Below are 15,869 nucleotides of genomic sequence, written 5' to 3' on the forward strand. Positions count from 1 at the left end.
CTTTCAGACCAATTAATAAAAAAAAACATTTTTAGTGAATTGTCGGCCTTCTGGAAAGTATGTCTATTTACTATAATACTTGGTAGGGGCTTCTTTTGCTTTGGCACTGCTGAGGTGGTATGGAAGCCCAGGTTTCTTTGACAGTGGCCTTCAGCTCATCTGCATTTTTTGGTCTCTTGTTTCTCATTTTCCTCTTGTCTATGGGGTTCAGGTCTGGTGAGTTCGCTGGCCAGTCAAGCACACCAACACCATGGTAATTTAACCAACTTTTGGTACTTTTGGTGCTTTTTGCTGGAAAATGAAATCAGCATTTTCAAAAAGCTGGTCAGCAGAAGGAAGCATGAAGTGCTCCAAAATTTCTTGGTAAATGGGTACAGGGACTTTGGTTTTCAAAAAACACAATGGACCAACATCAACAGATGACATTGCACCCAAAATCATCACAGACTGTGGAAACTTAACATTGGACTTCAAGCAACCTGGGCTATGAGCTTCTCCACCCTTCCTCCAGACTCTAGGACCTTGGTTTACAAATGAAATACAAAACTTGCTCTCATCTGAAGAGAGGACTTTGGATCACTGGGCAACAGTCTAGTTCTTCTCCTTAGCCCAGGTAAGACGCCTCTGACGTTGTCTGTAGTTCAGCAAAATCTTTGACACGTCTGTTTGTGGTGGCTCTTGATGTCTTGACCCCAACCTCAGTCCATTCCTCGTGAAGTTCACTCAAATTCTTGAATCGATTTTGCTTGACAATCCTCATAAGGCTGTGGTTCTCTCGGTTGGTTGTGCATCTTTTTCTTCCACATTTTTTCCTTACACTCAACTTTCTGTTAACATGCTTGGATACAGCACTCTGTGAACAGCCAGCTTCTTTGGCAATGAATGTTTGTGCCTCATCCTCCTTGTGAAGGGTGTCAATTAATGTCTTCTGGACAACTGTCAGATCAGCAGTCTTCCCCATGATTGTGTAGCCTAGTGAAACAAACTGAGAGACCATTTTGAAGGCTCAGGAAACCTTTGCAGGTGTTTTGAGTTGATTAGCTGATTGGCATGTCACCATATTCTAATTTGTTGAGATAGTGAATTGGTGGGTTTTTGTTAAATGTGAGCCAAATCATCACATCACAATTAAAAGAACCAAAAGACTAAAACTACTTCAGTCTTTGTGCATTGATTTTATTTAATACACAAGTTACACAATTTCAGTTGAATTACTGAAATAAATGAACTTTTTCACGACATTATAAGTACAGGTGCATCTCAATAAATTAGAAAGCACTTGCATATTATTCTTCTTCTGTTGGTTTTGATTGCTTCTAATGTCCTTAATTGTGAGTTGCTTTGGATAAAACCGTTTGCTAAATAACTACAATTTAAATATAAATGTAAATAACAAAACTTTTAAATTTAAAAATTTTTAAAACAAGCCCCAAATAAAAAAAAAAACAAATAAAATAAATCTCTTCATATTAACAAAATAAGGCTTTGTCTGTCATCTTCCCATTTAAAATTAGAGGCAACCACTGCATTTAAATCATGATCCAAACAAAGATGCTGCATACATTCAACATGAGCAGTTTTTAATATAAATTAGATTGTATAAATTCGAATTTAAGCAAAAACAGAATGGTTTGAATTCAGTTTTGAAAACAATAGGCCTAAATAAAAAAATATCTGCATGATACAGAAACAGCAGACGAGCTGAACGAGACGCAGATTCATTCTCTGCCAGCAGGTGGAGCTTAAATTTTTTCTTGGTTACCACTGTAAACAAAGCAGCGCTACACTTATGAACTTTAATGTGCATTATACAGAGACAAGACGAAAGAAAAAATACCATCTAAACTTTTCTAAAGACATTAAGTTCCCCTCCTACACACATTTATATAAACTTTTACCCCTAATTGAATCAAGATTTGTTTAGCATCTCAACCGATTTGAATCGTTACATATTTGAATCGATTTTCAACTGGCTCATGGTCAATCGTTACATCCTTAATGGAAATGGAAAATTATTTTGACCGCAAAAAAGTTTTTTCGAGGCAAATATAATAACGGTTTAATGATGGCAAATTGGGCAGGAAATTTTCCAGACTTCAACTGCAATCACCTTCTAAAATGACTCTGACCTCTCTGCCTCCCCAACGCTCAACATTTTTGACTTTCTGACTTTCTTCCAGCAGTCAAACAGGATTTTCTGCATCTCCGAGGTGATGTATCATGACATGAAATTGTGATAAAGTGCCAAAACTCTGAATAACTCTAGATAAAAGAGGAATACAAAGAAACACACCATGTAAATAAAAACAATCATATAGAGATCTAATGGTGGGATGTCATCAGATGGGTAGATGGAAACATATTACCAAAACGAGGGCAGCAATAAACCAAAACCAACAACCATTTGCAACAGGCAACAGATTTAATCTTTCATGACTTCATGGTTTAAACTTGTCCTTTTTTGTGGAGGACACAAAAAGCCACTGAACAGTTGCATGGTGCATCATCTATGCATGATGGTTTGCTGTTTTGAAGACCTGCGTGGGTTTGGATGACCGTTCCTCAGTCTCCTGCTTCCCAAAGCAGAGCTCAGCAGGTGGGGTTTGCTTTGGACCACTTTCCCTGGATGCTTCCGCAACAGAGAACTTTTGTTGAACTTTCAAAAAGTCCAACAACCAGGCATGGGAACCTCACCTCCTGACAAGCACGGCTCCTCCAACTTAAACTCCATGAGCACCTGAAGGGGATCTAAGGACAACGCTTGGAGGAATGAGGAAATGTTAGCCAGAACTCCCAGATTGGTCCAAGAACCACAAGGACATCCAAGCAAAATCCCCAATTCCTCTAAAAAGAAAAAGACACAGTGTGGAATCTGGGCAAAGGTCTGCTGTGCCGCACATATATGCCCCATTCTGCCACACAGACTCCTTTGTTTCTCCTCCGTGGTGGGCAAGTGTATCATTATTATTCTAAAAATGAACAAAGCAACAAAAATGGAAAATATCCCAGGCCACCAACCCCAGCCAAGTTAAATATTTAGGCAGCAGTCGCCATTGACAAGACCTTCATAGATGGAAGGACAAAAAGAGAGTGTTGCCAGAGAAATAATCGCTGTCCTTTAAGGATGAAAATGAATAAGAAATAAAGCTGTAATAAGAAAGTTATCTTAAACAGTGAAGTATGTTTATAAAAATAAACTCTGGAAAAATGGGCCCATTTATTTATCGCCTACAGAATGCTACAGAAGGTACTTCATGTTTAATTTGCACAGAGAATTTCAGGTCGGGTGTTGCTTGAATCTATAACCTTAAGGAAAAACGTATCTAGTTAGCGTTTCATTTTTATTCGCCTCTTACTTTGATGCACTCAGCAGAAATATTTCATCCAAAGCTGATATTCATTTGATCACACCATGCATTACTTTGGAAACAACCCCATAATACTGGCAAACACTTGCACCATGCTTTACAAACAATAATACATATTATTATTCAAATCACCAGTGTTCTCATAAATCTGAGCTCATTGTCCTAAGATCAGTCATTCATTTTCATTTCATGCTACAGCTTTTAGCTCACAAAACCTGTAAACTAGTTTAGATATGTAGGCTACGGGCAACAAAATCTAATTTGTGCATTCTTTGCATGTCTCAATGCACGCTTTAATAATTGATGAGAGAATATTTCATTTTGTCACCATGAAGACGAATTGCATTGCAAAAATTCTGATAGTTCAACAGAATGTGTGACTCTTGGCATTATGTGCATAACTAATGTTATGTAGAAATGGCTCTAAATGGCAGAAATGCCCTCCGTGGGCCATTCATTATGCTTTATAATACACATTAGGATTATTTTTTATGTGCCAGTGAAACATGGTAGCCACAGCTAAAATGCATTACAATATTTTCCTATTCATAGTTACAGCTTTAAAGAGTATAATGCATTAAGATCAACACTTAATCTGATGTCTCATGTGTTTTGCAATTCAGAACACTCTTTAAAAGCATAATCATTGATGGGTTATGTGATTACAAAACAATGCAACACAATGTGTTGTACATAAAAATCACAGTGCATAAAGCATACCGTTATGATGCATTGCAAATGCAGGCTTTGAGTGAAATGTTTCCATACATAAGATTATGTATATGAGACAAGAACAGATCGTGCAGTTGTACACAGGTGTGTGGTGTTGTGTGGTCTGATGGATGGTGTGCGAGATCTCACTGATGTCTCCAGCCATCATTTCCCACTTCAGGGAAAAACACACACACACACACACACACACACACACACACACACACACACACACACACAAAGCCGCCCAAATCACTCTTAATCAATTATGTATGCAGAGCCAACCCTTAGCATTCCAGCACAGAGAACACATTAGTGGAGGAGAGTTTGAAGAGACATGGAAAATATCCATTGGCCGCTTCATTTGATCGCTTTATCACTAAAACATATGAGGTTATCAAAACCTCATCAAGAGCGCCATATTTTACCCACAATATTTTATCTGGACCTTCTGCAAGGACAGAATTCTTTCTAAACCTGCAAGTTTCTAAGATTGAAAAGGAAATTACTGACTGCCCTTTTCTGAAGAATTTTTATATGATATAAAGTTGGATCTGAGATTCCTTGTGGAAATGCTTCAGTTTGGTGCAGTTTTGTCTTTACAAATTACACAAATGTTCAAAAGTCAGATTTTTTTTTTAAAGAAATAATACTTTTATTCTTTAAGGATGCATTAAATTGATTAAAAGTGATAGTAAAGACATTTGTAGTGTTACAAAAGATTTCCATTTCAAATAATTGTTTTACTGCAGAACTCTCTATTCATTCATCGAAGAATCCTAAAAAAAATAAGTATCAGCTTTATGTGTGTGTGTGTGTGAAAATGAACCACAAAGGGCCTAAAAATAAAAAACCAGGATATTAAGATATTTTTAATCCTTATTGAGGTACAAGCATGCAAACTTTTGAAAAAAACCAACAACAAAAAAAAACAAGTACCACCTTTTCCCATTTTTGACCTGTCGCCATGGGCACATAACGCATCAAAGATTGCTAAAGTCAACAGATTTTACTAATAGACCCACAAATCTCTGTGTATAAATAAAATAATGATGCTGCCATCTTTCTAAAATCCATTTCCTTCCTGTAATTAATAGTAAAAAAATCTGGCTCTACAAAATAGTGGATTACTCAGCATATACACATCCATTTCATATTTAGCTTTTCTTCTTTATGCATTTCTTTCACTAGAATCATTTATTTATATATTTTAATTGTTTACATGTAAAATGTATTTTTCAAATTACCTCTGGTTGAGTTTACATGCAACGACTGAACAGTTATTTTAAATTGGAAAAACGTAATAATATTACTGTTCTAACTAGTTGATCAAATAAATGCAGACTTGATGAGTATTAAAGACTTTTAAGAAAATAAATGAAACCCCAGATGTGGTCTCACATTTCTGGACCCCACTAAATATGAGCATGATCATTTTCATATTACAGTCAAACACATTGGTGTGTTTCATGTCACAGCCAAACCATTGGATGCTATATGTGCTGAATAAAATTACACAACTGCATCATGGCGAGATGAATACAGCTGCCTCTTTGCATATAAAGCGAACACCGTGAGTCCTGACAGCGCTCATATTACGGCACTTTGACCCCACGTCTCATTTAAATGTGGTCCGAGCCACATCAATGGCTGGTCTTCTCAAAATAATCATCATATCACAAGCGGTTGACATAATGAACTGTGACAATGCCCTACTCGCGCCTTGTCCGATTGTAAAGATGTTTTATACGTGGGTGGATATTCTCATACGACTCACTGAAACTTTTTATTAGAAGAAAATCAGACAAGAACGACAAAAGGGCTGCGAGAGACCACACTGGATCACTCCAGCTATCGCTATAATTAAATTATACAGTAATTGCATGTTTGAGCAGTCAGCGTTAAAACCAAAAACAAGTTTTTGAAATTTTAATTCACAACATGCCCATTTATTAAAGGGGCATTGCATCCGCATCCGCAGAGTCCAAGTTTTTGATGTAAAACATCTTCAGCAGTATTTTATGTGTACAGTATGCAAATTGTGTGCAAATTTCTGTATGCATGAACTATACAACAAAGCACACTCTAGGAGAAAATGCATCCCATAATTCAAGGAACTTAACTTGACAGTTCATTTCCATTGCTATGATGCTAAAAAATTTAAAATAGTTTTGACTTATTTGATCTCTACATACAAATATTCAACTAATTTCTCAAGCTTTTCAAATACATTTAAAAGTTAGTTTTTAAAAAATTTAAAATGTGTTTTAAATATACTATTTAAAATAAATTATATATGAAAATATATATGTAATAATAAATAAAATATATAGAATAAATAAATCTCCTAACTACAAGATTAAAACTGAAACTAAAATAATAAAAAAAATTATAATAATAATAATAAATAAATAAAATCTACGCATTTAATCAGGGAATGTGTGAACTGATTAAATTCATTACTTGAATGCAATGCAAATTTGGATAAAAAGTTGCTTTTGTCTGCCAAAGGCATTAACATAAAAAATAAAATAAAAAATGCTTAAAATGTGTCCTTGATATAAAAACTGAATTAGAATTAACAACGCCATTGCAGAAATTTGAAAATATATATAAAAAAGGCAAAACTACAATAACCTTGCCTCTGCATAACTGAAGGAATATCTGACAGATTATGTGTTCAAAATTACATGACTCCTTCAAAATATTCAGCTGCATTTGAATGAGGATAAGAAGGAAAGATTGGCCACAGTAAAAAGCTTTTTATTTATTTATTTATATTTTGTCTCTGTATCTGAGGTGAATAATTCATCCTGTGGTTTACTTTAAAACATTGCAGTGTCCACAAGCAGAGAAAAGAGGCTGTGTTTGTGGTATGTGTCTAGCGTCCTCTAGTGGAGAAACAAACAGTAAAACATTTATTGTGGGCCAGTTCAAATTATTTAGAGCATTTGAGGACACATGAATGATTCAGTAAGCATGTATTTGTCCTGAAGCAGTTGAACTCCCCATAATATGCAAAGACCATTTGTATAATAATAACTTGCTTTAAAGGTGCTGCAAGCTATTTTTGAGAAATACCATGCATTAAATGTCAATCTATCTGACAGATATCACTGAAATGGGTGTCTAGAGAAATCAAACCAGTCTATGTGACAGAACTAGCCACAGTAAACAGCAAAAATAGTCTCATGAGTGCTCCACCCAATCAGAAACGTATTTCTTATGAATAAATATGCATATCTTTAACTGCAATTAAAGCATAGTTTGCACAAAAATGACAATTTGCTGAAAATGCACTCATTCTCAGGCCATCCAAGATGTAGATGAGTGTGTTTCTTCATCAGATTTGGAGAAATTTAGCATAACCTCACTTGCTTACCAGTGGATCCTCTGTAGTGAATGGGTGCCGTCAAAATGAGATTTGTTTCTTACAAACAGCATTTCAATTCACAAGACATTAACTGATGGACTGGAGTGGTGTGGATTATTATGATATTTTTATCAGCTGTTTAGACTCTCATTCTGAAGGCACCCATTCACTACAAAGGATCCATTGGTGAGCAAATGATGTAATGCTACAATTCACAAATGTGATGAAAAAACAAACTAATCTACATCTTGACTATATGTTCTACAAAGTTTAATTTCAGGGTGAACTATTTCTTTAAGATGCTGAACGGGATAGCTTTCTCCTGGTATCATACAGCTCCTTGTGTGGTTGAAAACATGGAAAACAAATGTCACTAAGGAGGGAGTAGAAAAACAAACACCTAAAACTTATGCATCAGCCCCAAAAATATGATCTAATCCTCATCTAATAACAGCAATCATCCACAGAGCTAAAGCAAACCTAAAATGGTCCCTCCTAAAAAATCAGTCCATTTTAATCCAAGTCAACTTGTAATAACGACACAAAAAAACAAAAAAAATACTGCTCTCTGTCAAAGTTTGTTAAACATCATCAGGATCTTGCATGGACAATGTACAAATAAAATTACGTTTCTGCAGCACAAACAAAGCTTTATGTCTGCAGAAAAACAAATCAGTGCATACCAACACCAAAACCTCATTGGAACGTGGGGTTTAACGGAGAGGTACTTCGCATAGCAAACATTTCCACAGATCCACTGAGTTCTGCCAGCAAATTCAGCAGTAACAAACATCTGTCTGAAATCAAAATAAACAGATGATGGGTCAAGCTACAGGAGTGAGGACAATGATATTTAACATGAACAGAGTGAGTTTTTATGCCTGAGAGGGCCAAAACAAATCCTGACCTCTGATGAGATCGAAACCAGCCATTCAAGCAAAGCAAAACCTATAGTAGCCATCTGGTTTTAAAGGAATCATCTTTACTTCAACATTACAGTCTAACCTCTGCACATGATCCTGCCTCAATATTGACTTCAATGTCTATCACATATTTATGTCCACGGAATCTTTTGACACTAAACTAAGCTGAGGATTCTGATCATGTCAGCACTTGGTTTTGCTCTATTTTAAAAACAACAAAAAAAACTTTTGCAATCATGTTCTCATAGAAAGTTCATTAGCTCGATTTTCAACTGTTTGTTCAAACTTTGAATGCAAATTGTCGTAAACAAGTTCGTTTGAAAAGCTCACTGCTGATTAAAGTTACCGCTGTATCGCTCTCGCCTCAAATACTAATGAGGCGTCTGAACATGTATGAATGTTCCCTACAGAGAAATATTCAAGAGAACTCATTCAGCAACTTTCCCTTGAAGTCCACTTTAAATGCTTCTTGCACTAAAAATAATTTTAGAAACCCTTCAGTTTACTTTTAACCTATTGTGTTTTTGCTACCTTAACTCATGAGCGTAACTCTGAATACTTGACCTTGTTACTTCATACTGCATGAAGAAATGCATACTTTTATTCAGCGAGGATATATTAAACGGATAAAAAACGACAGTAAAGGGATTTATAAAGTAACAAAAGATTTCCATTGCAAATAAATGCTGCTCTTTTGAATGTTCTACTCAAAGAATCCTGAAAGAAGGGCATCAGTGTTTCCACAAAAATATGAATCATCAGCACAAATGTACTCAACATTGATATAAGGAATGTTTCAGATCAGCATATTAGAATGATTTCTGAAGGATCATGCAACACTGAAAGACTGGAGTAACGATGCTGAACATTCAGCTTTGCCTCAGGAAGAAATTACATAAAAAAAAAAAAAAGTTATTTTAAATTGTAATTCACAACATGCCCATTTATTAAGGGAGCATTGCGTAGGTTCTGAAATTTCTAACCGTTACTGACACCAGTGGCCGTTAGAGGAACTGCAGCCAGTCTCATGCTCGTTCTCAGTGCGCACGCTCTTTTTTTTTTTTTTTTTTTACTTACGAGGAGTGTCCGTGGGTGTCTGAATTGTGCTGGAGGCTGGTCGCTTCTTTCCTTCCGCAGAGTCCATTTGAAAACACTATTGCCGCTGCTTACTATAATGGCTGGCGTGCCATACGGTTGTAAGCCCAAGTAGACGAGAACGTGCATGACGTCACATTTTGTGAATTTTCGCGCCAATTCGGGCCCGACTCCTCCACACATAATTGCGCCTACAGGCTGATAGAGGCAACCGTAGTGGACAGTCGAGGTGTCATTCTTTGAATTAAATTAATTCAATTAATTTAAGTAAAAACCTCCACATAGCTCCTTTAATTCATTTTTTTGTCAAATAAAAGCAGCCTTGGTGAGAATAAGAGCCATATATAATCATATTATAGTACAGAATATTTAATGTTATACTTACTGAACATTTTGATTTTAAAGTCCCATTATGACATAAATTCACAATACATGTTGTAAACGCCAAAAATTTGAATTTAACTCTGCTGAGATGGAAATGTGTTAGATCAGCTCTTCCAAACTCAAAGTCTATATCATGAAATGTATCGTATCCACTTTCCAGCAGTAAGCACATGAAGCCCAACAGTGATCCATCAGTAATGAGTGTCTGTCTCTCACCTGTCATCGAGTTCTCAGATGTGCTCAGCTGTTCCCTCAGTTTGTCCACATCATCCGGATGGACCTGCTCAAAGAGCGTGCTGCCAAACCACTCGGACTGCGGATGGTTCAGAACGGGAGTGACAGAATCAGACACGTAGATAACACGACCCGTCTCAGCCGCCACCACAAACAGGAAGCCATCAGCCGCCTCCAGAATCAAGTGCTTCAGTTCCTGTGACAGCAAACGGAGGGCTTCAAATGATGTTTAAAGGACTTTCAAGTGTTTCGAGTCAGAATTTTCCCTACTCAACTTCTTGTTGGGTTTTTTGTGCATTTTGTTACACATTTTTTATTATTTGACTAAGGTGTGTTACATATGGCATATTTACCCCGTAAAGCCTGACATATAAAAATAAAATCTGAAAAACAAAAAACTAAATTGGTTTGCATAGACCGGTTCATGTCAAAATCCACAACAAAAAGTTTGCATATGTGCAACATCAGCCTTTTATAGCTCACAGAGTACAACCCCAATTCCAGAGAAGTTGGGACATTTTGTAAAAACGCAATGAAATCAGGAATCTGTGATTTGTTCATTCTCTTTAACTTTTATTGGATTGACAAAAGTGCAAGGAAAAGATCTGCAAAGTTTTCACTGACCAACATAAATATATTTTGTAAAGAAGAACAAATCTGGATTTTGATCTCTGGAACTGGGGTTATATGATATAGTGAGAATATAGAGCTCATATTCATACAACATGAACAAAAAACTATTCAGTTTTATTCTAAACAGAGCAAAAATATGCATTTTGTGTAAATGTTAATATTCATATGCCCAAAAACTATGCATATGAATATCAGTCACTATGTCTTCCAAAATATGTCTTGATATTTAAACGCTTGGTTTTATGATCAAAGCTTAGTAGTTTCAAAACGTATTATGCAATGCCATACAATGATGCTTCTCAAAAGCCTGATGATCATATTTTAACATGATTTTTCTATTAAATGATAACCATCATTTCAGTCTTGAAATAATACTAACAATATATAAGTTATTCTTGTGTTCACGTTATAAAGATCAAGAAGACACACTAAACACGAGCTAAAAGTGGACATTTTTACAATTATACTAAAACACTCACTATAAGAGAATAAAGTATCAATCGGACGACAGGAGGCATGGAACAGATTGTGTGTTTTGATCATTTAGAGGCATCGGAAAATTGCATATCAAGTATGATGTAGTAGACTTTATAGGGTGAATAAATGGCAATGCACGAATTTGCTGAGTGCATCACTGATACACCGAATGCTTCAGGCGAGTGATTTCTCACCTGTTCGGTCAGGAAGGAGGGTTTGTAAGCGCCGTCAGTTGAAGTGTTCCCCGTTCCCCTCATGGACTTCATGTGTGAGACGGCCATGCGCAGGATGGTGAGTTTGTCTGGTTTCCTGGCTAGTGCGCTGCAGGTGGGCACCATGTCCGACAGCTCTGTGATGTACTGGGTCATCTTATTACGCCGGCGACGCTCAATCTCACTGTGGTTCTCTCTGGATGCAGAGAGGGACAATACTGCCATCATTAGCATGTAGTGAGAGATGCACAGCACTTTAACAACTACAGGACTACAGGTAGAGGATAATTACCATTAAAGATATCAAAACCTCAGTTTTGTTCAGTGATTATAATAAAAGATATAATAAAAAGAATAATGTTATAATGCATTTTATATTTTAATGTATTTTTAAATATTTTAAGTCTTATTAAATAATGTATAATAATAATAAATATTGTTAATTACTATAGATATATTACACTATTGTACAGTATATTATAAAACAGTATTAAAAAGTTGTGTAGTTATATAGTTATAGCAAATAAATAACTATTATCATCTTTATGTAAATGTTCAAATGTTTGGGATCAGTAAGATTTTTAAATGTTTTTAAAGAAGTTTCTTACTCTCATCATTTATTTGATAAATAAAATAAAATATGTTTATTCTTTAACATGCTTTAAAATACAATTATAAAGAATATAATAGAATTTTCATCACCCATTGTTCTGGTCTTCAGTGTCACATGATCCTTCAGAAACCATTCTAATATTTTTTATTAATATTTTTTGGAACCTATGAGACTTTCAGGAATCTTTGATGAATAAAAAGCTAAAAAGAACAGCATGTATTCAAAATAGAAATCTGTTTAACAATATAAGTCTTTACTATCACTTTTTATCAATTTAATATAACCTTGCTGAATAAAAGCTTTTTTTTTTCATCAAATAAATAAATACATTTACTGACCCCAAAATTTTTTAATGTTAATGTATACTGTTGTAATTCAATAGAATATCATAATATAAAAAATGTGTTTGCGTATGTCAAATCCTTTTTACACTTGTATAATTGCAATTTACCACCTACCTATTTCTGCTCTCATGTACTTATATGCATTAGATGTTGACCTTGATTGATAAATGCATAATTATGAATTGCTATAGTGAAGGCATTTGGGACCCTCAATACACAGAAAGCAATTTATTTGGCTCATGCTTTCTTTTCATAGTTTCTTCCTTGGACTGATCAGCCACAACACTTCTTCTTCAACTGAAAGGTTCAGTTAAAAAAGTGCCAGAGAGGATAATTGAAGACTTTTTTTACTTCATTCTGTGATTTAGCTGAGACTCCAGCTATAAACCGCACACTGACAGATGCAAACCAATCTTTTAAGTGGAAAATGCAAAACGATAAATCTTGGGCGGCCATGCCGCTGTATTAGTCCACAGACCGCAATGGCTCAAAGCAACATGACAATTTCAGATGAAAGTGTCAGCTGAGGATAATTAAATACCCATTTAAGATAAGATCTAGACAGACTCGCTCGTGTGAGGCCAAGGTCGCTCCTGACGACGGCAGGGGCCTGATTTCTAGCTATCCTGAGGGAACCTCCCCAAGACAGCCCTACCTGGCATAACGCTCCTTATCACCGGGAATCTGATCATCGTCATACCTGATGGGAGACAGAAGAGATCAAAATAAGATGACGATGACGTGATGGTGTCAGTTACATCACTTTTAGATTTTATGATTGTGGCTCAAATGGAGTGACATGAGCCGCTTTTATTATGCTGCATGGTTTGGATTATACTGTGTGAATATGGTAATATAATAATGGACTGTGACCACTGGATAATGAAAAACAACAAAAAAGACTAAACAATCTGAGGTGTCTGTATCCCATGATATAAACTCACTTTTGTATGAACCGTTTCATAAATGTGCCTCCAAGAAGTATACAGTTGGGTTTTACATTAGTATCACTGAGATAATAATAAAAATAATAATATCCAGTTTTATAATCTATTAATATTATGTTTTTTTTTGTTTTTTTATTTAGATATTTTTAAGTTTTTTATTTTTTTATTTTCTTATTTAGTTGATGTTTTAGTAATTTAGTTATGTGTTTTTTTTAATTTATTATTAGTTACTTTTATTTATTTTTAATAGGTCTTTATAGCTTTGATTTAATTTTACTTAATTTTTAGTCATTTCAATGGCACTTAAACAGATATGTGAAAATGAGACAAAAATATACTTATTTATTTTCATTTTTTTATATATCTATTTAATATACATCATATACCTTACTGACCTTTGGAACTTATGCTGTGTCATGTCATATGTGTGTTTATATATACACAAACACACACAAACACACAAACACACACACACACACATACATATACAGATACTTATTTTCCCCGCTGTATATGTGTGTGTGTGTGTACACATACATACATACAGTGTGGTTCCAAACCCATATGCTTCTTTTCATTATTAGATTTGATGATATTTTTTAAGCTTTCAGTCACTGATAACTAATATTTAGACACAAAGTCCTACAAATTGTGTGCATAGTTCATTTTTCATAACTGTTTTGAAGAAAGCAATGCTTTATCTTTGGAGTATAAATTATCATGTACACTTTATAAAATAAATTAATTAATTAAAAAATACTGAAGCACAATTTACAGAATCTGTTTTCAATTTTGTTTATTAAAACGTTTGCTTGCCACTTCTTTGCAATTATTAGTGAAATTTACTATTAAAGTCTAGGTCAAAATTGTTTCAAAAGTAAAGCCTACACATTTCCAGCGTATCATTCAGTGCTGCATGCAGTGAATCAGCATATAGGTTTGGAAGAACGTGATGGTGATTATTTAACGAAAGCTATTTCTTTTCTCTTTTTTAGCGAGCACTTGCTCCAAGCGGGAGAGGAACTGCTGGAGTGAGTCCTGTATCTCCAGCAGGGGTCAGTGTCTCCATTCCAATGCTAGCTAAATGTGAGGCGTCTTTACCGTCAGGCGCAGCGCAACTATGGATACAGCTCCTTTAAAAGAACAAGAACTGAAAGGAAACCATAAGTTGAGGGCGACATAACATGAGCGATGTCTTGAAATGGCGCAAACGCTGTGGCACAGCTGAAAGACACGGTCAAACAACAGAAAATATAAAAGAAAGGACATGGTGCGTGGTCTGAATGTTTGTTTGGAAAGCTTGCAAACAATGGAAAAAGTTTGCCTTGAAAATTTGCTGGGTCCCTCGCCGTCCTCGTCATCAAAGTCCATCCTGAAACAAGAGAACAAAATAGACTTGCTCATTTAAAACGCTTATAGACGGGCAGCTAATGCAACAGACACTGCTGTATATGAATCTTAATAAACTTGAACAGAGAAGCTAATCAACAAACCGCAACACAGTAAACAGAAAAGCCAATCAAACTAAATACAGATAACAGAAACCAATCACAAAACATTGTTGTTTTTTTTGGGGGGGGGGGGGGGGGGGGGTATTATTACAGTCAGAGGAACTGAAATGTTTACAGTCTGCAACATAAAACTTGGTCAACCTACTTGTAGAAACAAATTTTCCAAATTTCACTTGATTTCTGACGTGAGGGACAAAAGTTTCCGTTTGTGATGAATTTAGAACTGACTGAGTATGAGAGAAGTTTTATGAATCAGAGCCGATCTGATGTCCTTGTGTGGGCAGGTAAAGTGTGTTCTCCATGGAAACCACCTCTTGTTAGGGGACAATATGCATCAGCACGAAACAGAGCGAGTAGGAGTATTCAATTTAAATTGAAGTTTAACAGGCTAAAAACTAAAAACCTCCTAAACTATATTATATTATATCACCTATGATTCTTTCTACAGTAGCTCCTTTCTTAAAAGTGTCAAGGCAGGTATCAAGCAGGTCATATGTGGCCATTTAGAAATGCGTTCTTTTAACCAATAACTAAGCATAGAAATTTCAAAGAAAAATATAAAAAATAAAAGAAATTATATTGTTATTTAAAATAAATTAAATTATATATATATATATATTAAATGAAAAAGTCATTTTACATTTTTATAAATTATGATTTTTTTTATTATCTAATTTAATAAAGGAGAAATATAAAAAATAAAAAAAAATTGTATTTACAAACATTTTTCAATAAGTTATTTATTTAGAATCACACTACACTGATAGTGTCTGATGCTGATACACATACCATTCAGTCAACAGGGGTGTATTCCAGAAAGCAGGGTTAACTTACCTTGAACTAAAACCTGAACTCTCGGTTGATTAACCCCAAACCTTGCTTATTCGAGGTATGTGGTTCCAAAAACGAGTCCGGGAGTAAGTTCATTCATTTCAGAGTATGTTCCTGGTTAAGACTCAAGACATTCTCAACAGAGCAATGAATTGACGAGTCACTATAGAAACGGACGCTAAGAAAAGGCGCGCCAAGCTGTTTCTTCTTCTT

General features: G+C 35.2%; 1 protein-coding gene across 5 annotated transcripts in view; it reads right to left on the minus strand.

The window, feature by feature from the left end:
- Positions 1-15,869, minus strand: part of arnt2 (aryl-hydrocarbon receptor nuclear translocator 2) — a 90,953-nt gene that overhangs the window by 58,139 nt on the left and 16,945 nt on the right. For 3 of the 5 annotated variants that reach the window (XM_059527362.1, XM_059527353.1, XM_059527344.1), the window contains exons 3-6: positions 14,639-14,686; positions 13,023-13,067; positions 11,393-11,606; positions 10,071-10,284 (exon numbers count right to left, since the gene is read on the minus strand). In XM_059527362.1, coding sequence (XP_059383345.1) covers positions 10,071-10,284; positions 11,393-11,606; positions 13,023-13,067; positions 14,639-14,686 — 521 coding nt within the window. The remainder of the gene's footprint in view (positions 1-10,070; positions 10,285-11,392; positions 11,607-13,022; positions 13,068-14,638; positions 14,687-15,869) is intronic. The other 2 variants (XM_059527380.1, XM_059527370.1) reach the window with 1 other exon arrangement.

The sequence above is a fragment of the Carassius carassius genome, chromosome 3 (assembly GCF_963082965.1).
Source record: "Carassius carassius chromosome 3, fCarCar2.1, whole genome shotgun sequence".
Taxonomy (NCBI): Eukaryota; Metazoa; Chordata; class Actinopteri; order Cypriniformes; family Cyprinidae; genus Carassius; species Carassius carassius.